This window comes from Anguilla anguilla, chromosome 1 (assembly GCF_013347855.1).
Source record: "Anguilla anguilla isolate fAngAng1 chromosome 1, fAngAng1.pri, whole genome shotgun sequence".
Classification (NCBI taxonomy): domain Eukaryota; kingdom Metazoa; phylum Chordata; class Actinopteri; order Anguilliformes; family Anguillidae; genus Anguilla; species Anguilla anguilla.
In genome coordinates this window covers 33,879,269-33,903,506 of record NC_049201.1, presented here as the reverse complement: position 1 = coordinate 33,903,506, position 24,238 = coordinate 33,879,269, and the positions used below count along the sequence as shown (strand labels likewise).

At 39.0% G+C, this 24,238-nt stretch overlaps 1 protein-coding gene across 3 annotated transcripts in view; it reads right to left on the bottom strand.

Moving 5' to 3' along the window:
• Positions 1-24,238, bottom strand: part of LOC118211301 (intersectin-2-like) — a 137,755-nt gene that overhangs the window by 72,558 nt on the left and 40,959 nt on the right. For all 3 annotated transcript variants that reach the window (XM_035388415.1, XM_035388405.1, XM_035388423.1), the window contains 6 exons: positions 18,066-18,206; positions 17,543-17,630; positions 16,722-16,861; positions 7,626-7,765; positions 6,785-7,506; positions 5,392-5,516 (listed from right to left, as the gene is read on the bottom strand). In XM_035388415.1, the coding sequence (XP_035244306.1) occupies positions 5,392-5,516; positions 6,785-7,506; positions 7,626-7,765; positions 16,722-16,861; positions 17,543-17,630; positions 18,066-18,206 (1,356 nt within the window). The remainder of the gene's footprint in view (positions 1-5,391; positions 5,517-6,784; positions 7,507-7,625; positions 7,766-16,721; positions 16,862-17,542; positions 17,631-18,065; positions 18,207-24,238) is intronic.

Sequence of the window (24,238 nt, the reverse complement as noted above, 5' to 3'; positions counted from 1 at the left end):
TGTTATTGTAACGCTAGCAAACACCAGAAAAAACAGTACACCGCTCACACACAAGTGAGCTGAAGAGCCTTGCATTAGCTCCGTCTACCCTCTCTGGCGGACCAACCACTGATGGGTGATGGAAAACGTGTCACTAACTATGCGCTGCTTGTGATTTTTTCCTGGGAATGTCGCCACAGACACCCAGTTCTTTAATCATAAATTATTATATTAATAATAATATAAATTAATATAATAATAGGCTCAATCACCATTGTGTTACCTAATTCGGCGATAGATAGTGACTTAACAGACATTTATTTTAATAAAAATCTTTGAGATTATTACTTTAAATAAGGTACCCCATAAAACGGGCAAGGATAGGCCAGATTTGGCATGTGCGCAAAGGGGTTAACATCTCATCTGAAAGAAGGCTTCTCCTACAGCACAGTGTCCCCATCACTGCATTGGGGTTTATTTGACCAAAGAGAAGATTGCCCCCTACTGGTCTACCAAAACCACTTGCAGCAGCAACTTAGTTTTCCCAGCAGGTCTCCCTTTTAAGTACTAACCAAGCCCACACTTGATTATCTTTAGCCATTCGGCAGGACCATGTTCGATGGTGGTATGGCTGCCGGCTCATTAAACATTAAACTAATTTAGCTTAAAGATGCTCATATAATATAAGTTATATTTAACATTCCAGCTATTTTCTTGCACAAAGTTGTTCCAAATAGACAACATTCTGTAATGGGCAAATTTAATTTTCATAATAGCATTTTTGTAATATTACCAGGGATAACTCTCCAACTGATCTATTTTTTCTGATAGTCAGACACAGACTATCAGTGTACCAGTTCAGAATTTACCCTATTGTGATTTGTCATAAGAAATTCAACTGAGGGAATCAACTGGGCTCCTTCCTGTGATTAGGATGGGCTTATCCTGAAAGCTGTCTACCTGATGGTTTACTACATGCTTTATCAAAAAATGTATGTAATTTGAGGTTATCCACGTATGTGACATCCAACTGCTGCCTAAGTCTGTCTTTTCCCCTGCTGCTGAGGTGAATCCCCCTTAGAGTTGATATTCCTTAACTGATGTTTATTGTTAACTGTCAGTCTATTATCATCTTTGCATGGTTTTTTTGTTAAATTACAATTTTCCTGGCCATCTCTGGGTAGTGTACCAGGTGCATACTGTTGCGCTGGTGCACTTAAACACATGCTTTCCATAGTGTAAGCATTTGATATTCCATCCATATTAACTTTCAATTAGCCACTCAATTGTGTAATTAGTCATTTTATCCTTCTTGTTCAAGTCCCTACAGGGACCCATGTATGACAACAATTGAAATATTAAAGCTGCAAGCGGCGTTGGGAGGGGTCCAAGCATTGGCACCATCGCGCCCCCTATGGAGCGATTTTAAAATGGCTTTTTCCTCATGATCATATGCCTTCACCCAACATATCTACTGAATATCATGATGATTTTATAAAATATTGATGACTTATGGCCAATTTTGTGCTAAGAGATGCTGACGGATGACTTAGTTGCGTCGCCATGGATGTGTCCTGGCCGCTTCCCATAAAGGCCTTTACTATGTCGTAACACTTAGATGGGATGTTGTAACACACATATGGCCCGGCGTGTATGTATAGCTGCAGCGCTTCCATGCTGTAACTAAAAAAGGTGTCACACCAGTGTTGTCACGATACCAAAATTTTGACTTTCATACCGATACCAGGTTTAGTATCACGATACTCGATACTGAAACAATATTTATTCAATACTCGGTATCTAACAATACTGAAAATACCTTCATAGATCAGAAACCTAATGTCCAGAAGGGTTCAAATTCCCAGTTTATTAAAAACCTGGTTCATTAACAACCTTTAAGTTGAAGCCTGTTCAACATATTAATAAGCATAGGCCTATAGTGTCACGACACTACGACAGGGGCGACATAGCTCAGGAGGTAAGACCGATTGTCTGGCAGTCGGAGGGTTGCCAGTTCAAACCCCGCCCTCGGCATGTCGAAGTGTCCTTGAGCAAGACACCTAACCCCTAACTGCTCTGGCGAATGAGAGGCATCAATTGTAAAGCGCTTTGGATAAAAGCGCTATATAAATGCAGTCCATTTCCCATTTACCATTTACCACTAAACAATAGAAAAATATATTAAATATATTTCAAAAATTAAACAATTGAAAACTAAATAATTTTAAACAGGTCTTTCACTTTTAAATAGATCAAAAAACAGCATATTTTAATAACAATACAGCATCTTCCTATAATAAAATTTCCAAATTAGAACACCTATTGCTACTGAAGTGAACTGAGTCGAAGCTTGCACTGTATCAACGAGTGAGTGCACAAGCGCAAGTCACCTCACTTGACAACCTTAGTTGCTACTGCCATATAGCGAAGATTCTGACAAATGACACCTTTCATTCTCTCAATCAGTAATGCAGGAGACACATTTCCCTGGCTTTTACATTTGACACAAAACTACCGAATGTCGGAAAAATCTAATACCGAACAGTTTCTTTTTTTTTTTTTAAGTACCGAAAAAGTGCTGAAGTTTCGGTAAACTGTGCAACACTATGTCAGACACATATTCCAATCCATTGCTCAGGTTAGCAGAGAATGCACATTTCAGAGCGCCTCAGAGACAGATAGAATAATAATACACATTTCAAATAATAGATAGGACATTGAGAAAAAACAAAACAAAAGACGAAATATCAACCCGCGACCTGCGTGCTGCTCGCAGAGTAGCCTACTGTATTATTTATTTAGACACTGGCATATCAGAAAGTTTTCGGTTACGCTGACCGATAAAACGCTATTCCAAAAGCAAAATCAGACATGTTATACATCGTTAGAAAGCTTATACTCTCACCTACTGAATAAATGAATTGTCAATCAAGCCAAATTGTACTAAAAAGGGCGACAACGCCGTAAGCAACAGGTGTGGTATTACGCACAGCTATTTTTGAAGGTAGCCGACCCAGGCGTCACAAATGCACGTATATTTCACGAACGGATTGTCCAAGACAATATATGACCACTCAGTCGCAAAAGGGACATCTCTACGCGTAAAACCAATGATAAGATTGTATATTTATTCCATGTTTAGTCCCAGATATTGACTGCATAATGACATGGTATAATTTTAAAAAACTTTGTCTCGTTTATTTCGTTATTCAGTGAGCAGCGTTTTCACTGCTGTATTGGCATATTTTAGGGCTAATGTCTAGTTTATCTTGTTGCTACAGGCATTTGGCAGACGCTCTTATCCAGAGTGACGTACAACAAAGTGTATAATCATAACCAGGAACAAGTGTGTCGAAAACCCTAGAGAGAAGTACCGTTCCAAGTGCAGGGAACAACCGCGTAGTTCAACTTGGACCCTGTAGGTTAAACTGATTAACACTAACACAAACAAGAACAGCAACAACACAGTCTATGCAAAAATACAAGCAATAGTTAAGACGAGTGCATTACCTAAGTCACCTACGAAACAGCTACCTAGGTACAACCCTAAGCTTACAGTCAATTTAGAGAATAAATTGAGAATATGATTTCTCTCAGCATAACGATGGATTTAAAGACTAAACGAACTCACCCGATATTGTCTTCAAATGGATCCATGCCAAATAAAAGTAATCATTCATCCTCTCAAAGCTTTTATTAACAAACTTTTAGTAGCAAAAAACGAAATATCAACTCGCCATCCATGCTACCTGCTTCCTACGCTCAGAGTACCGTATTATTTATTTAGACATTGGCAGAGTACAGCATAAATTGCGTCTTTTGTTTATATTCAATATTAGTAATTGCAGCGAGAAACTGCAGCTGTAGACACAAGATAGTGTGTTATGTTATGGTAGCAACGGAACGAAGCGGACTATATATGTATTGCCATCATTGTTTTATTATACCAGCGTGTTTTCGCGCGTTTGCACAGAAACTCAAAACCTACCAATAAAATGGTTTAGCTATTTCTCAGTATAATGACAGATTTAAAGACTAAACGAACTCACCCGATACTGTCTTCAAATGGATCTATGCCAAAGAAAAGTAATTACTCATCCTCTCAAAGCTTTACCGTAGCGTATTATTTATTTAGACATTGACAGAGTACAGCATAAATTGCGTCTTTTGTGAATATTCAATGTTAGAAATTGCAGCGAGAAACTGCAGCTGTAGACACAAGATAGTCTGTTATGTTATGGTAGCAACGGAACGAAGCGGACTATATATGTATTACCGTCATTGTTTCATTATACCAGCGTGTTTTCGCGCGTTTGCACAGAAACTCAGAACCTATCAATGAAATGGTTTAGCTATTTATTCATCCTCTCAAAAAGCTTTTACTAACAAACTTTTAGTAGCCTAGCATGCACTCTGGCTGGCACTGTCTTCCATTGCTTCCCCGACGTTCAGACCCTCCCCTCACTGATAAATACTAGACGGTGTCGGATCACTTGCGTCGCCATGGATGTCGCTTGCCGTAAAGAAGTTTACTAGATGTCGCAACACTTTGATTTGGAGCTCCAGCTCTTCCGCACCCCAACTAATAAAAACAGTCCAAATGGCGGGCAAACAATATGGCGGACATAGGTGTTCCCAATGGCAAAGTTGTAAAGCACATTCTGATGCATCGGTCGATTAGGTTTTGTGTTGATCTAACTTATGGTGTGGGAGTTATGGCCATTTATGCATGACCCTTTGTTATAGCGCCACCATCTGGCCGACATAGGTGATTTTAAGTGCCTGAGTAGTGGGGGGCCATAGGAACCCACCTGCCAAATTTGGTTGCTCTAGGACTTATGATTGCTGAGTCTCAGACACTTTTAGCAGAGAAAAATAATAAGAATAATAATAATAATAATCCTAACAAATACAATAGGGTTCCACCAGCTTCGCTGCTTGGACCCCTAACAAGTTTAAATCACTGTGGTTCATGAGACACACTGATGGCCTTAGTTAAAACATACCACCAGAGCAGATTATTTGACTATCTAGATTGTTTGAGTAGCTACTTAGCTAGCTAATACATTTATGTCATCAGTTAGTAAGCAACAAAGTTATGCCTTTGATCTAGCTTGTGAGGAGACCTTGCTAGCCTCACAGAGTTTTCCTAATCATTCATTTTCTTGCAAGACAGCCACTTCTCCTGATACTAACTAAAGAAGCCTTTGGCCATGAAATTTGTGGAAAATGATTTAATTTTTGGGAGTGTAATTTTTCAGCCACTGGAGCAGGCAGAGGATATATTTAATTTCTCAATACAGAGACAAAAACATTTATTACCAGTACACTATGGCCCTTTGTAAGATTAACCGAGAACACAGGGTGATTAATAATTGACTGACCCAGTGAGAGGGGCATATGCCCACATACCTCAATCAGATCATCAGCCTCAAATCTCAGCTCCTCGGGCCTCCGAGCAGTGAAGGGATAGAGAGCTCTGTATGTTGCCAGGGCTGCTAACTTCCTGTGCCCTTTACTGTTTTCGCGTTTGCCACCTAAAAATCACAACAGACTTATATCATCACAAATAGGACAATATTGGCAGTAGATACACCAGTCACAAATTGTCAAATTCACAGTAATACACATCAGATCTCAAAATCACTAAATATGTGGGGCCATTCAGTGACATTATTCAGTCTAGCACACACACATACCATGCTGCAAAGTCACACATTAACTACTGGAACAACTGTTCTTACATATGTGGACACACAAATGCACACACTCTTTCAGCCTTGCAACATACAGTGCCATGTCAAAATATTCCCCCTAAAAGTTATCAAATTTCCATACAAATATTTTTCCAGTCAGAATTTTATTGTAAACACATATGCTCCAACAGTATGTTTTCAAAGCAAAAATTTGTCATTTGTTGTGTGTTAGGTCTGACGCACTTTGGTTAATAAAGGCTCTGTGCCACAAAACCTTTTTGCACATTTTAGCTGGGTCATTTTCATGCTTTCAGGCACACTTCAGAGATGCAATGACATGGTTCTTTCTGAGTAATGGTTTTTTGCTTGCCATCCTCCCATGCAGGCTAGTTGTACAGGCTAGTGGTAGATCTCTTGATATTGGTGACCGATAATCCAGGTTCAGCCACTGTTCAACTCTGTAGCTTTTAAACACAGACCTTTTCTAGGCAGTACCTTGGTGGTTTTATTTAGCATCCACTTCCTGATTATTGATCCAATAGTGCTTGAATATTATTTTTTACCCTTTTCCTAATCCATGCATTTTATTAATTTATTCATTATCTCTAATGCTATTCAGTCTTAATTTTCACACCTTTCCTTCAAATCCACAGCCTGGCCAATGATCCTTAAAAAGAGTGGGTCTTAAAGAAGTGACAGCTACTTTAATGGTTCACAGGTAATTGCCAATGTATCCTTATTAGAGCAATTTTTTCATCTTTGCAAACTACGAGCTTTCAGAGCACAGGTCTCATTTAATGTTTTAAGTGCCGAACACCAATTGAATTGCGTCTCCTGCGGATACTGAATATGGCATTTCATAAATCAAAAGAAAATGTTACCATACCAGTTCAATAAACTGACTTGTAAATAACTGTCAATTAACATTGAAAAAAATCTGGTGTGACAACATGATAATCTTTTTCATTTTAATAGTTTTGTCGAAATTATGAGCATGAACCGTTGGTCGATAAAAAATGACCTCTGGATTCTCTCACAGCTTGAGACTTCTAGTGTTAATCTTTGATTTTGCAAGTGCTGAGTAGTGTGAACTGAGAGATGCCTCTCACCTTTTCGTTCCTCTATGCCTTTGAGGAGAGCAGCCATCTTCCCTTTAATAGTTGTCTTTGTTGAAGCCGTTGGCTGTTGATGCTGGCTGCCTGCCTCCTCCTTCAGTTTAGCCACAGCCACTTCTTCCTTCTGCAATGGTCTCCTAGCCTCCTCTCTGGTCACCTCCTCCTTTTTTTTTCTCTCCCCCTCCAGCTCTCTTCTGTCGCCATCTCTCTGCTCATCCATCTCCTGCCTCCTCTTTGCTTCAACCATCACCTTGCACTCCTCTTGCTTCTTTTGCTCCTTCTCGATTGCTCTGCGTTTCACCTCATCTGCCAGCCTGTGCTGCTCTTGCTTCCTCTCCTCCTCTGCTGCTCTACATGTCTGCTCCTTTTCTTCATGGAGCAGTTCCTCTTCTTTCTGTTTGGCCTTTCGCTCCTGCTGTTCCCACCTTAACTTCTCCCACCCCTGACACTTCTCTTTCTCTAACTCCTCCTCCTCTCTCTTCAGGTTCTCCTGCCTCTGATTCTCCTCCTCTCTCTGTAGCTTCTCCTGCCTCTGACACTCACCCTCTTCTTTCTTATGCTTTTTGTCTTCTCTATCATACTCCTCTTTCTGCAGCTGCTCCTGATGTTCTTCTTCCTTTCTTTCACGCTCCTTGTCTCTCTGATGTGCCTCACTCAGTGCTGCCTCCCTCTGCTCTTGCAGGTGCCTGCAATGTTCCTCCTCCAGTTTAGCTTGCCTGAATACAAAACATAACAGAAAAGCATCACTAAAGCAACACTGTCATTTTGCCATTAGCAGCAGTAAGCAGTACTGTAGAGGATACACAAATACATTAAAGGAGAAAGGTGGTGTCACCTATCAGCCTCCTCCTCCTCCCTCTTCCTCTTCACTAGGTCTTGCTCCCTTTGTCTCTCAAGCTCTAGCAGTTTCTCGTCTCTGATGGCGGAGAGTTTGTCCAGGGCTGACTGCTGCTTCTTTTGGCTCTCTTTCAGCTTCTGCATGGTAAAACACACAGGCTTCACAATGGTACACAGAGCAGGAAACTTCTCAACCCTGTATGAATTCCATTACTCAGAATACTTTGTTAAAACAAGAGGTCTTCCGTATAAAAACAACAAATGAGGGATCTCTCGGTTTAAAAAGTCCACGTTTCATGTGTTAACTCCACATTTGATGCCACACACACAATCCTTACAGAGAAAGGTAAAATCACATTACATGCAATTAGTTCAAAGGCTACCAGGAATTTCCACGAGGAACAATAATAAAAACCAATCAAATTCAAATGAATTTTAGGGCAGAAAAAAAAAATCGGAACAAACACAATAGGGTTTCACCACTTCGTGCTTGGACCCCTAATAATAACAACAGTAAGGAAAACAATAGAGTGCCTTAGAACCTCCGGTGCTTGGCCCCCTAAGTATAGCAGCAAGCAGCAAACAAATGCGGGGCAAACAAAATGAGAACTGTATGAATTGATTGGGCTATTGTGGCCAAATAATAAGAAGTAACATAGAAAGTACATTAGTCAAATTTGCAGATTATGAAACACTGGGAGGCCCAGCTAATAGTTTGGAATTTACTAAAGTAATCCGAGAAGATTTAAACAAAATCCAAGTCAGTGTAAACCTGGCAAATTAAATTCAATAAAAACATTAGGCAGGATTATTTTATGGCAGGAACAATATTGCAATGTGCTCAATTTGAAAAAGACTTGGGAATAATGGTTGATCAAAGTCTTTCAGGTTCTAGGCACTATGCTCTAGCCCAGGGGTTCTCAACCTTTTGTAGACCAACGCCCCCCTATCGAATGTTCAAGTCCCATAACCCCCCACCAAAAATGTAATTATCAGCCCCAAATGAAATGTAGGTTATTATTTGTTGATGTTTGTGATATTATGTTATTTTTTCTTTTAATCAAACAAGCCTACCTATGCTGTTTAATTTTCAGACAAGAACTACATTTTAGCTATGTGTCATAACCCTTGGCTGCCACCAGAGAGCAAATAACTTATGTCTTGTCTAATCTTTTGTATTCAGTGCCTTACATTTGCTGGCTGTGGTCTCTTGTGCTTCTTGTTACTCGTTGTAATCGTGCTTACTTTATTATAGTTTATTAAATAACTCTTCCTTGTTTATCCTGGTTCCTACCTTTTGTTTCTCTGTTCACCTCAGTAGCCTACATCTTGTAACAATTTGGCATGCTCTTTTTATTTTGGGGCATATGCTGTTTTTCATGGATCAAACAAGCCTAGGCGATTGTACAGGAAAAAATGTCTTGGCCACAATAGCGGCAGCCTATAGCCCAGCAATTATTTCCTCATAAATATGCCTATGAATTAGCCTATCGCTACAGACAATGACACAGAAAAATGATACAGACCAGTCAAACGTGTTTCACAACGGAAATAGCAACAGTATAAAAATATTTATAAAGAACCAAAGCCAACAATGATTGAGAGGACAAAAATAATGGGAATGAAAGCATGTTGCAAAAACAAAAGCTACATTGTGACAATGCAACGTCAGTCTGTAGCTATGTTGACTACAGAGGTCAAACAAAAAGATAGATAAGATATACTTTATTGAACCATTGTAATTTGTCCTCTGCATTTGACCCATCCTTGTTACTTAGGAGCAGTGGGCAGCCACAGTGCAGCGCCCGGGGGCCAACTCCAGTTCTGAGGCCAGTGCCTGGGTCAAGCCACAGTGCAGCGCCCGGGGGCCAACTCCAGTTCTGAGGCCAGTGCCTTGGTCAAGGGCAACTACAGGAGCACGCCTAACATGCATGCCTTTAAGTGTGGGAGGAAACCGGAGTACCCGGAGTAAACCCATGCGAACATGGGGAGAACATGCAAACTCCGCACAGAAAGGCCCCAAGCCGAGATTCGAACCAACGACCTTCTTGCTGTGAGGCGACAGTGCTAACCACTATGCCACCGTGTCCACCCATAGGATTATAAAAAAAAGGGATTATACACACAAGGAAATGGTACTCGCAATAATAAATAAATCAAGTACAGCGAAAATATTTGAAAACAACAACTGCTGAATTTAACCGGGGCCTGTGACATTAGCCTGCCCTACCGTATGTAACTAGATACCGTTAACTAGCTAGTTACAAACACTTCTAAGAACCTATCGCCTGTGAGCTAGCTAGCCAGCTAGACTAATCCCGCAAGCCGCCACACTCGCAGTTGGGTAACAGGGTTGCTACTACTGTTCATGGTTGTATCCGACCAAGACACTTTCCTTCCCTCAGTGATGACTGGAAGGCAGCTGCTGCTGAGTAGTTCTGAATGCGGGTTCAGCTCAGCCAACCACAGATGGTTGGCGTTACAAGGCAGTTTTTCTTTTATGTAACATTATTTCTATCAAATGTATCTGTAGCTACGTTACTAAGCTAGCTGGTTTGCTCATCTGTCACTATTACTTCACTAGTTCTCAAAAGCAGCTGCCTTCCAGTCGTCACTGAGGGAAGGAAAGTACCTTGGGCGGCTGTATCCTGTTGATTTTACAACTTGCGATTCACAATAGAAAGTGATTATTTTGATCCAGCACGCAAACGTCTTTTTTTTATTATTCTTAGCTATATTGTTTCTACCCACATGTAGGCCCAAGACAAACGGAACATCCCACAAGCTAAAAACCCTAAAAATTGTCTTGTGTAGGCATCAAAAAACATCTGCATTATAGGCTATCATCAGTAGCTGCATTGGCTCTCTCCTCCTGCTCTGAATAGTAATAGCACTTGGCTACAGAGATGGTAGGCCTATCAATTGACAGAAAAGTTCTGTGCATCGGGCAAATAAGCAATGTTGCTTATTTGACTCATGAATTAATTCCCCCTAAAACACTCCTCAAAATCTCCCATATCCAATTGACTCCCATACCTTATGGATTTTTCAATCCCCAAACATTAAGGTGTAAATACCCAGTCTGGCAACCCTGCACAGAACTTTCAGCCATGTTGTGTATGCGTAATATCCTCTCTGTGTTCTTACTGGTGGAGCCACAGAACTGTGGCCGGAGCGCATGCATCTGTGAAGCCGGAATTCTATTTTAGTCAGTGTGGTCATTGTGATTTTTTTCCCTTGGAACTTAGAGGCTACCTGTCAGTTTGCCCTGTGCTTGAACATTAATATTGGGCAAACGCCCCCTGTAATGGCCACAACGCCTCCCTCTCATCCAGCGCCCCCTTGCAATCTCAGAACGCCCCCTGGCGGGCGGTACCACCCTCGTTGAGAAACCCTACTCTAGCTGTGAAAAAGGCCAACAGGATGCTGGGATATATTGCCAAACGAGTATAAATCCAAGGACGTTATCTTATACAATACATTTGTTAGACCACTCTTGGAGTATTGTGAGCATTGCAGTTCTGGGGACTGTACTACAAGAAAGATATAGAGGCTCTGGAAAAGGTTCAAAGATGGGCAACCAAATTGATTCCTGGTCTGAAAGACAAAATCTATGAGGAAAAACTTAAGATGTAAAATGTCTTCAAGCTTAGTAAAAGGAGACTTAGGGGTGATTTGATTGAGGCTTTTAAATTCATGAAGGTGATTAACAAAGTGAACTATAAGAGGTTCTTCGGGTTGAGTTCTTTTAGTAGCGGACATAAATGGAAATTAGCAATAGGTAAATTCCGTACAGACATTACAAAGTTTTTGTTACACAGAGTAGTCAATTTGTGGAATAGCCTGCCAGGTCACACAATAGAAGAGGAACTGTGGGGATTTTCATTCCCAATCTATTGCCACAAATTTGGAAGCGCACAATTCTGTAGAATGATACTGTATGCTGCAGCATTAAGATTTCCCTTCACTGAAACTAAGGGGCCTAGCCCAAACCACAAAAAACAGCCCTAGACCATTATTCGTCCTACACCAAACTATGCAGCTGGCACTATTTGGGCCAGTACAGTTGGCACTATACATTCCATGTCTGTCAGACTGCAAGATAGTGAGGTGTGATTGGTGTGGCTGAAATAGCCGAATTCACTCATTAGAAGGTGTCCACATATTTTTGGAAATGTATGTGCCACGCCCTAAAATTGAATTGCTTATTGCGGCAAAACAATAAGGAGTACCAAAAATCAACAAATTTTTGTCATAGGAGTCCATAGCCAAAACTGGATATGACTGTTTGAATGGTCCAGGAGGAGTTAGGAAAAATAGGTATTACTGCGAATATCCTAGTTGTAGCACATTACATAACAAAGCTTTTTTGTGGATAGCGTTGCAGTATTGATTAAGTTTGGAAATATTAACGTAGCATAGTTATACAGGCTAGATTACAATGACACAGCTGACAGGCTTCATGATACTGATTGCTAAATGCAGTTTTCATGCAATGGTATGCCAATTTGCAATTGAAAATAAATCTGTTTTTATACATGTATGACAACTGTCTGTTGTGATATTATTGTTACATTGCCACGATTATAAATATTTGGTTGTTATGAATAAGTTTGTTGGCTTGCTTCAGAGGCACAAAATGGCATCTTTTCAATTTTCTATATGTGGCGTCTTGGCTGAAATAGCATCACATATAATATTTCTACGTGTCCTATTGGCTGATACAGCATCACATGTACTATGATTCAACATTTGCCATTGTTGCAATTTGATTTTCACTCCTCATTCATTCTCGATGGGAATTTTTGCCTACAATGGCAGATTGACACAAAGACATAGCATGCAAAGATTCAAGTTGATTAGTCAAGCATTTGAGGAGTTGGAGGAATTTTTATTTATTTCCCTCTAACAGCACCACCTATTGGTGAAAGGCCACCAAAGAGGCATGCTGCCTCGAAGTAAATGAGTGCATATGTATGCCAAGCATTGTAATGATCAGAGGGATCGGATGATCCTGATGATGGTCATGAGTCACAGCTGTTTTAGTGAAATGATCACATCCACAATGGTTGATTTGCATATGGTAGTCATATTGTTTTGAAAGTTCAACATTGTTTGATAATTATTCAGTTCCAGACTCCACAGATTCTTTAAAGCCTCATTTCATGACACTCAGCTTTATGCCAGAGGACTAGTTTGCAACAGTTGGTTTTCTCAAAAATTAAAAATGGTGATTTATGGAAAATAAAATGGATGCCAATCTTGTTTTTTGAGGCAAACATGCTCCCTTGTTTCGTCTTTCACCGAGATGTAGAATACAAAATTCAAACTGTTGAAGAGTTAAAGGCATTCAATCCTATTTAGCTCTTATAGCTAAGGTACCAAAACTTGCATGTTATATTCACCAAGTTTCATGACGATTGGTCATTGCTAAGCCAGTCAAATGGCTGATATTAGCTAATTAGCTGATGAGGGCCATATTTTTTAATATGTCTGTTTATAATTGGAAACACTGCAGAGGGCTTTCACAGAGATGCAGCCTGCAAACAGTTGAAAGGTTTAAAGGTTAAATGCATTTAAATGTTTTTTTATGATAGCATCACCTATGACAGAGAGGTGCCAAAATTTGAGTGTCTCCCCAAAATCACATGCTGTACTTATATATCAAATTTTGTGAGGATCGAAAATAGCATTCACGAGTTACAGCCAGGGCTTGACATTAACTTTTTGACTCACCAGGCACTGTGGCTAAAAAGAGTTATACATACAGTGAAGAGTGTAACTGAATGCACTTTTATGGACATAACATTTTATTTGAACGGAAACTATTATAGCTATCCAACCTAAGTAAACTACGTTTGTGTGTGTGTGTGTGTGTGTGTGTGTGTGTTAAAGACAGGGAGAGTATATAAATCAGTTTTAATCACTAGCCTACACTTAATGAAAGTACATTTAACAAAACATGCACTTAAACTTTGCCATTAATATTCTACAAGTGTCAGTGTGGAGAACGAAGAGTGCAAGTATCCACAATTCTAAATAATGGCAATAAAAGGTGCAGTTTTGTGATGAAAATAAAAATGATTTTATTACTCGCCTATAGCCTAATTGAGGAGAATATGCTACATGGGATGATACTGAGCACTGTATGAATATAATGTGCTTGTATTCATTTATAACAACAATGTTGAAGCTCTGCAGATGCACTTTATTTATTTTTTACCTTTAAACATTGGTGTTGAGAAAATTACTGCACCTCATGCATCGTATCCCACAAGGTTCAACCGAACGCTGAGAAGCCTATTTCTATTCTTTTTTGCAGCGTTAAACAAACTAAAGCAACTCTGAAATCATGGATGTTCACATCTGTCAAAGTTTATCCTTTACCAATCTATTTTTGTTTTCTCTGTTTGAGGTGGCAATCGTTGTGAATTCCGTGCTTTCCGATCACAACTACAGAATCTGAATCTGCGCTCTCTACAAGCGTGGAGTGTCACTAAAAAGAAAAGTTTAAAGCCACAATTAGTATACACGGTTTGTACACAGTAGGGCTGTCAAAAAATATTTGAAGTTCGAAAACTATTCGAAAATCTTTTTCTTTTTTTTTTAACCCCTTAGCGCACAAGTCAAATCTTGCCAATCCTTGCCCATTTAGGGGGTACCCTATTTAAAACTTTATAACTCCAGATGTGAACACCACAGAGACTTGAAAAATGGCTTAAATGAAGCAAGACATTTGTACAATTTACAATACTAACGCAGATTAGTTTATATTCATAATTTTGGAAGAAATAAAGTGCCACAAATGCAATTGTCTAGACAAAAAATTAAAAATGAATTTGCAATTTTTTGTTTGCAATGAAATACTGAGAGATTGCATTAATAGAGCAGGTTAAACTATACATGTGCTGGATCAAAAATTTCTTGACCACAAAAAATCTAAGGGTGGATATGTAGAACTACTATAGATGTATGAAGCAAAAACTAAGCAGTGTACCCAGCGTCTACAAATCTGTCCAAAATGTCTAAATTATGCATTGCTGTAAATCACAGCATATTCATGTATTTCACTACAAATCAACTGTTTTGACTCAAGAAACTCACTGTTGCATCATTTTCAAGTGGGAATTACAAGGGACATCTCTACTAAATATTGAACAAATATACAACCTTACCATTGGTTTTACGCATAGAGATGACTGAGTGGTCATATATTGTCTTGAACAATCAGTTTGTGAAATATACGTGCATTTGTGACGCCTGGGTACCTTCCAAAATAGCTGTGCATAATACCACACGTGTTGTTTAAGGCATTGTGGCCCTTTTTAGTTCAGTCTGGTTTGATTGACAATTAATTTATTCAGTAGGTGAGAGTATAAGCTTTCTAACGATTTATAACATGAGTATTTTTGCTTTTGGAATAGGGTTTTATAGGTCAGTGTAACCGAAAGTTTTCTCATCATTGCATTCACTTACGCATTCACTCCATGGTAGCAGTAAAAGACGCTGCACCTGATGAAACGCTGTCAACGATTTTTTGTAATTTCTTGGAAAATACTGTTATTGTTGAGGACTTTCTGGGTATGGCTAATTCATATGTTTGTTGATAGACCAAGCTTAGATAATTTTCTGGAGTAAGACAGAACCAGAACCTGCTGCTGATGGCGGACCTGATGAAGCCACTGTGTGCCCTGAGGGAACGGCACCAGCTGTCAGTCTCACCGGGTCTTGGCTTCGATATCCCATCCTGAACTCCATCATATCGCCGGGAAGATAATCATCAGGTCTAAAATGAGCGCCACACACGACCGCGTTTTTTGTAACAAATGCAGCAGTGAAGCCCCGTCTCTTCACCTGCACAAAACCACCCAGGCATGAAAGCTAGCACCGTTCCTTTTCCTGTTAGGGAAAATGTGTGCTCGATGTCCTGACAGGCTGGAGTTTGTGCAACCTGCACAAACGCAATAATTGACCATGATGATACACGGTGAAATGCAATATAAAACTACTTTAAAAAGACCAACTCACTATATCATGACCGCTCAGACTCACTACCACCTACTACTGCACATTGGGCTAAGGCAGGCAGACTCCCTTTTGTTACGTAATATGATGCGATGTTGGAAAAAAAGGGGTTTTTAGGAGCTTTGCTCAAAATGGCCACTATTTCCTCTGAATTTGTGCCCTTATGTCTTGTAAAAATGATTAAATCCTGCATTAACTTTTCAAATGGTCATTTTCAAGGTTAAGTATACATTTCGTAAAAACTGTTACCTGCAAGATTCACTTTAAGTGAAGACCTGACGTAGAGCCACAACCGTTTCCACGGTCAAATCGAGTCATGTTGAAATTTTATAAATCACTACTTTTATGTGATTTTCTACGTATGCGCCACACAGTTGATCTAAAATACGTTTTATAAATGAGGCCCCAGATGTAGTACCTAGTATGAAAGTTCACTGATGTCCTCTCTTCTACTGCCCGTTTGTAGAAAATAATGCGCAGGCCAGTTCAGAGGGAGCATCACGTGCATATTGCGCCCGACAATAAGCAGCTTATTTTTGTGAATTATAGGCAAATGATATTCTAATATATTTGAACGCTAACGAGTTACAAAAGCTAATATTCGAACTCAATTTCATGGCACTTTTGACAGCCTTAGTACACAGCACCTTGTTTGGCAGTGGTTCTATACTCCCAGCTGAAGAGGCAAGACACAAGAGAGCAAACTGAATAGACCAATGAAATGCGCAGTGTTACCCAGTGCTCATGTGACTTGTTGTATCATGTCATATCACGTCAAATTGACCTAATTAGCTCAGATGCCTTTTGTAAACTACACTGACTTTTTTCCTAGAATATGCTATTGCTAGCAAAAGGTCACTTGCCAAAGTGGCTAGTAAGAGTGAATGAGTTGCACGCCATTGCCGAATTCGCATTTGGCGGGTGGCAGGTGTTAATGTCAAGCCTTGTATACTACTCTATTTTGTAACTCAAATGTAATTTTGAAGAAAAAAACAAATTGCATTTACAAAACCATTGCTAAATGTAAGAGCTATCTGAATACTGAGACTAAAAGAAGCAAAGCTCTCACCTTGATGACTTGAGTGTTCTGGTCCATCTCTAAAAGCTTACAATTGGTCTCCTTCTCCAGAACTTCCAGCTGCTCCTTCAGCTTTCTACATGCTATTTCCTTTTCATTCACACTCCTCTTCAGCATCGTCATTGTTGAGGCTGAGCAACGGACAAGTGGTGTCGTAATTAAAAAGCAGTAACAGGACAGTTGTATTGGAAATAACTGAATAAACTACTATGTTTTCTGCTGCACAACAGCACCAAGTAATTCTTTCAATGTCATTACAGGTGATCATTCTCCAGGAGATCTTTGTGTCCTCAAGTTCATTCATGGACTACATCACAAAATTATAAAAACATGAGGTAGGCAGTGATTATAATGTTTTTTCTCCTTCCAAATCCATAATTACAAAATCAAATGAAGTATGCTTACTGAGTGTAGACAATCATATGCTGCAGGTACCTGTGCCGAAGCACATCACCACATAGACTTTGATTGACATAAAAGAGTCTGAAACTGAATACTGATTGTGCAAACTCGGATATGAGAAAAAAATCTCTGGCACTTCAGGATGATTTATAACTCTGACTGAAGTTTTTCATGAGAGCCTTGCAATGAACTGTCAATTGCACTGTAACAGATATATGACACATTAAAATAAATGTGAAACAGACAAATGACAGACTTTGGTTAGAGAGACTGATGATGAGTAAGTTATGGATGCATAAAATCAAGACATTCATCTCAACAGAGATACAGCCACACAGTTACACAGTTGAGCATTGCTTCCAACAGTGAATTTACTACAAATAAATAAATGTCTGAAAGATTGTACTTACTAGGTAGGTTGCTCAAACCTATGTTGCGTAGTCTCTCACCCAGCTTCTGCTGTTCTGGGACTAACTGATTGAGTTTCTTCTGGAAGTCCTGAATGAAGAGTATCGAAAAGGACACGTTCACAATCTTACAAATACTCAATTGAAAATACTGACCACAAAAGTAAGAGCAGCAATCAGCATACACAGTAATCACAAATAATACAATGAAAATTAAGGCCATTTTTGGCACTGAAAATTGAACGTCCAGTTGTAAATAATCTGGCCTAGTGCATAGTTATAATTTCCAACAAAATAAGTGGGTGAACCTTTTTCTTTTCAGCAATTAATCCTGACCATGGTTTGAAGAAGGAATTCTGTTAATTCTTGATAAATCCTCCTATACTCCCAAGCTGACAATTCTCACGGAATTGGAAAGATTAGCAGGTTTACACTGCACCATGTGCCAGCCTTTCCGTACTCCTCTGTGTTGGCCCTCTCAGGTTCTAAAGGGGCCAGGACTGGTCAGTGAAGGGTGTACACCAACCTCAAACTGCTGTTCAAGAGTGTTGATCTCGTTGACCCAGCGGTTGCGTTTGCGGTTGATCAGGTCCAGCTCAGTCTTCTGGATCTTTTTCTTGTTTTGGACATCCAGCAGACAGTCTGAGATCTGTTTATGCGTGTTGCCCTGACAGGCAGGATTTGAGAGAGACAAAGTACAGCTTGCATTTACATCTCAAATCACAAGGATTTTAGTCAATCAATTTTAGAATACTATTTTTTCATTGTCTTGCTTTGAGAAATACTTTTTAGAGATTAAGGGACAGGTAAAAAAAACACTGTAAATTAACCAATGGCTACAGATTAATCCAGCATTATTTCTTAATAAGGGCCATTTTTGTCACTCAATACAGGAATTAAGAGATTCAAGCCAGTGAAAATGTGTTTTCATGTAATGATTCACCAGCATACGTCCAATTGATTGGTCAGATAAGTTTTTAAATACCTGCCTTTTCATGCTGAAAGCCGTATGGGTTGCACATTTTCAAGCGTGCTTAATTCAGTTGAATGTTCTCCATTTCTCAGTAGGTTATCAAATCGTGGGAAAATGAAGTTTCAATCATCCTGGTAATGTAATAAAAAAGCTATTTTGTTTCCTTGGTTTTATCTGACTGTAAAAAATCACCAGGATAAGGTCCTATCTTCCAGCAAGAAAGTGCAAGTGAGGTTGTTAATTTGAACATATTGTAAAGGTGTGAACAGACACCAAAAGATCATATATATATAATAGATAAATTGATCACATACTGTAATGGTAGATGGCACAGTAAATAGGAGAAAACATATACATATATTGTACTATTAGTTTTGGACCACTTGCCTTATCAACAAAAATGATATGTGTCTAGCTACTCTTGCTGAATGGACTTATGGTAGTGTCAATTTTCAGGGTTGCCGGGCAACACCCACACCACCAGTTTTTGTTTACCTTTTCCCTCAGCTCATTCTCAGTGGATCAGCAAGTCGTACTCACTCTCTTTCTGCCTTTGTCCTCTCAATCTCCATAAGCTTCACATCCGTATAAAGGAGACATGCGCCGTTCATGGATTCCGAATCCCCAACAGTTCAAACAGCCACAGCTAGCTATGACCTGTTGCCAGTGTACATGATTTCTGGTGGTTAAGTCACCAGGAAAACTTGTTTGAACAACACGATCCTTACATATATGTCTTCGTCAAGGTCTTATCTACATTGTGGTATAAAGCATTTGAGTTTTATGAATGGGTGTTTTTTGTAATTACGGTGAAAAGGAGACATGCACAGCCCTTGAGATTCAGAATCCCCTGCAGTTTGAACAGCCACAGCTAGCTATGACCTGTTGCCAGTGTATATGTTTTTGGGGGCTAAGTCACCAGGAAAACTCCTTTGAACAATGATGTTTTTGTATGTATTTCTTCGTCAAGACATTATCTACGTTGTGGTATAAAGTATTTGTGTTTTACGAATGGGTGTTTTTTATTAGGGCGAAAATGGGGACATGAGCCTGGTCGATTCCAGTCCCCAACTGCAATGGAATTTTGAAGCTACGGGGCCTCTATTTGAGACTGAGACATTTTGGCACATATTGCATTTTGAGAGTACACTTTTCAATAAATGATGCATCCCATAACAATACATACCAGTAAATGCATACAGTATATTAGTTTTACTATACAAATACCTCAAAATATTGGTTTTTGTTGTTGAAACCGTAGGGCATATCACCTTTCTTTTGTCTTCTTCTTTTTAATTGTACCCGAAGCGTTACTAAACAACTAAAGAGGCTGTGTAAAATGCTTCCAGAGAAAAACGTAACCGCTGTTACCTACTGGGAGTTGACAGCCAAGACAGCCAATCAGCAGTAAGCCGAGCTGAAAATTGGTGGGGCGCAAATCTTCCCTTTAAACTAATCATTGATCTCAATTGTTTTCATTCATTTTCCTTTATTATCAAGCTAATGATCAGACTAATCAAATGGCAAGTAGCCTAACACACAGCATCTTCATACCGTGTAGATTGTAGATTGTAAACAATCTTGAAGTGCAGGTTTTATTTTTACTGGTTATTCTGAAAGCTAACAACTTGGTGATTAAAACAGATTTTTAAATTGAATTTATGATTTAACTCAATTTGTCCGTTAAAAATCTGTTTTAATCACCAAGTAGTCTACACTTAACAAACAAGATACACCAGTCTGTTATCTACCATGTTAGCTTTCAGAATAACCAGTAAAAATAAAACCTGCACTTCAAGACTGTTTACAATCTACACATTGCAGATATTTGCCATGAATACGAGTGGGGAGAAAGAAGTGCATGTATCCGCAAATAATGTTGATTAAAAATGTGCACACTTTCGTACTGCAAATGAAAATAAATGTAGGCTATAAGGCCTAGGCTGTTCGCTAAAACTGCCTATTCGGGGAGAGCAGGCTATATATGATAGTATTGAGTAGCCTATTTTGTGGATTAATTGTATTGATACTCAAGGAAAATCAGGGGAAGTTTCCGCCACTGCTTAGTGATTAAAACTGATTTTTCTAAATCGCATTTATCATTTAATCTCCCTAACACAATGCGAAGAAGCTGTGTGTCACTTTCCAATTGATTAGTCAGATTGTTTGCATGCTTGTTAATCACTGAAAATTAATTAAAACAGTTTGAGATCAATGATTAGTGTAAAGGAAAGTTTTGCACTCCACCAATTTTCAGCTCACCAGTCGCCACACAATAGGTGACGTTTTTTTTCCGGAAAGCGTTTCACACGGTCTCCAAAAGCGTGGTTGTTTGCTATCGCGTCAGGTATAATTCATATAAGAGAAAAAGACAAAAAGAAAGGTGGTATACCACATGGTGGCAACAACCATTATTGCACACAAAAATTATTTTTGCGATATATATCGCCCAGCCTTAATTCACGCGGGTGTAACTCCTTTCAGTTCGTTCTGATTTGATTTATCTTGTTTTTTCCATTATTAGCTTTCCAGTGGTACATGACATGTTTCATTTTAATTGTACTACAGAGAATGAGAGCCCTGCATTACTGCGTGAGTCGTTCAGCACAGGGTCGTGCATTCAACTGCAACATTACACAGTAATATACAAGCACTCGTTGAGGGGTAATTGTTTTTTTTTTCTTTGGTTTTTGGAAGATTTTACTAATTTTGCCAACTCATCAGCATGGCTAAATAAAATTCTCTGGGGAGTGGGTCAGAACAGGAGGAACCATGAAGTCTAGCTAAGATATGTACAAACATGTACCAATTACTGCTTATAACATTTCCAGACCTGCCTACCTTAGGAAAATATTTTGAGTACCACAATAGTCAGTGTAACGCTTAGTTCACATGCTTTCGCACGTACCACTTCGCTTTGCACGCACGCACGCACACACAAGCCTTTCTTCATAATTCTCGTTTTGACTGTTGAAGTGATCAGGCAAAATTGTATAATTTGACCTGATTCTAAAATATCACTTGCACTGCACTGGGCTATGTTATGATATACTTGCAAGTCAAAAGTTTGAGTACGCCTGCTTAAATTTTTTTTTCATGATTAATATTTCATTATATGATATGTGTGCTTATACAAACAGATAACCATAAGTGAATTGCATTCAATTATTTAATAAAAATGGAAATAATTTATTTTGCATACTGTAACATATGTTTTCAGGATTTACAGAAACTTACATTGAAATGTAAAAAAAATAATAATAATAATGTTGCGATGTAAAACACTGTCAATTATGAATAAAACCAAGTTTCTGTTCATGATTTCCATTTTTATTTAATAAATAATTGAATCAGCTTATATAGGCACACATCATATAGGCCTAATGAAAAAAAAAGTATTCAATTGAAAAATTATCTAGGAATGTAGGCATTTGTAACTAGAGGTTTAGCTAAATTATTACCTGAAGCTCCTTGGTGGCTAATGTCAAAATCATAATTGCACAATGTGCTAAAAGAAAGTGTGGAAGTTTTGAGGGGTGGAGGCACAGCCATTGCTCCCGATATTTTGCGAGGAACTTCTGGGGGGCATGGACTTGCTTCTTTTTAGTAGGTCTGCTGCTCTCTCTCTTATGCCATATTGTGGAAGGCTCTCCTTGTTAGTATCCTCGTCATCTGACGTCATAATTATTTTCTAACTGCAAGGCTGGTCGGGTGACTGGCTGCAATAGTAGGAATTATTTGCTACGTTAGCAGTCTGTAGTCAAACACCTTTGCAATGGTCACTTTGCTTCAACAGAGCATGTGCGATTCAAAGTTTGAACAGGGAGTCTCCGTAGCGTTTGAGTTACTGCAGCTAAACTACTCCATCAGTTATTCACACGTCTCGTAACGAGGCTAAATCGTATGCGAGCTACTACTACGGCTAACTATATACACAAATTTATCTCATTAGGATATACCCCTTGAAATGCATCATCTTGTAAAGTTACCGAACATGTTTGAAAGTTCTATATGTTAACATTACGGTGACATTTTTGTGCTTGATTATTACTCCCCACTTCCCATTTTACCTCAGCAATGCAGCGCTACGCCTCGGTGGATAAAAAAGTACCGCTGCGTATCAGTGGATGTTGAGTGGGTTGGGGAGGGGTTACAGAACCACAAGCACAAGGTCGTAGCATCTGGTTCAATCCGAGGGATGTAGTTTAAATACCGAATAAATGTACGGTATTGTTTTGTATTAACTGATTGTTTTCCGTAATTCAATTATAATAATTTTTTTTTTTTTTTTTTTTTTTTTTTTGCGTAGTTTCAGCTGGCATTTCGTACCTGCGTATTTTGACCAAGAATTGCGTGGTTGGTACACAAAATGCGTGCAGGTAGGCAGGTCTGCATTTCAATTATTTACACTGTCAAATTTTCTTGTATTGTTATATCCGTATTGGTCGGGAGGGACAACCATTAGCTTTTGCTAATAATGCTCAGCACATTTGTATTGGGGGCCTAGCTGTTAGTATGGAATGGAAATGGCATGGAAAATACTCATTCACATTTACAGTGTGCTGATATGTGCTAGATGAATGTAAAATATACTTTGGAATGATCATTAATCGTAACATTTGTAAAATGTCATCCCATCCCCATGCAACAAAAGATTACATACTGTAGAGTATAGAAAAACATACAAGAGTGAATGATTACATATTTAGGTATGTTTACCACAGTGTATCACAGTGTTCTTAATGCTTCATCTTAAATCAACATAAAACGATGCAAAAGGGAGTTTTGTAGTGAAATATATGATCACATTATGATTTAAATTATGGCAATGCACAATTTAGATATTTTGGATAGATTTGGAGACACTAAGGGACACTAAGGTAAACTGCTTCATCGATCTTTAACAGTTCTGCATATCACACTCAAATTTTGCATACTGTTATCAAGAAGTTTGTGACCCACAACATATAGTTTTACATGCTATGTACACTAGATGTATCGACTAAAAGTATCTGGATACTCCTGAGTCTGAGGCTGTTTTTAATGGTTTGGGCTAGGCCCCTTAGTTCCAATGAAGGTAAATCTTCATGCTACAGAATACAATAATATTCTAGATTATTATTTTTGCACAGAGCCCTGATTTCCACCCTATCCATGACCTTTGGGATGAATTGTAAAGCCTACTGCAAGTAAAGACCAATTGCCCAATCAGTGTCAGACCTCACTAACGCTCTACTGGCTGAATGAAAGCAAGGCCCTGCAGCAGTGCTCCAACTTCTAGTATAAAGCCTTCCCAAAAAAGTGGAGGTTGTTATAGCAGAAAAGGGTAGACCAACCCCATATTAATGCCGATAATTAAGGATGAGATGCCGGATGTCAGGTGTCCACATGCTTTTGGCCATGTAGTGTATATGTGATCTCTCAGTGTGTCATTTCAAACTGAATGCGAACAACTTTATTTTTGCATTTTTGTCAGGATAACTGAATGTGTGGCACTTTAAATAAATGGTAAGTAAATGGTACAAATGTCTAGCTACATTTAAGCCATTTTCCTAGTCTCTAATGATAACATCTGGAGGTATAAAACCTTAGATAGAACACCCCCAAATTGGGTGAGGATTGGCCAGACTTGGGATCTGCGTGAAGAGGTTAATAGGGAGGAGTATACAGGAAGTATCACTATTATTACATTGCCGAATAGAAAAAATCAGTTTAGTCGAGCAAAA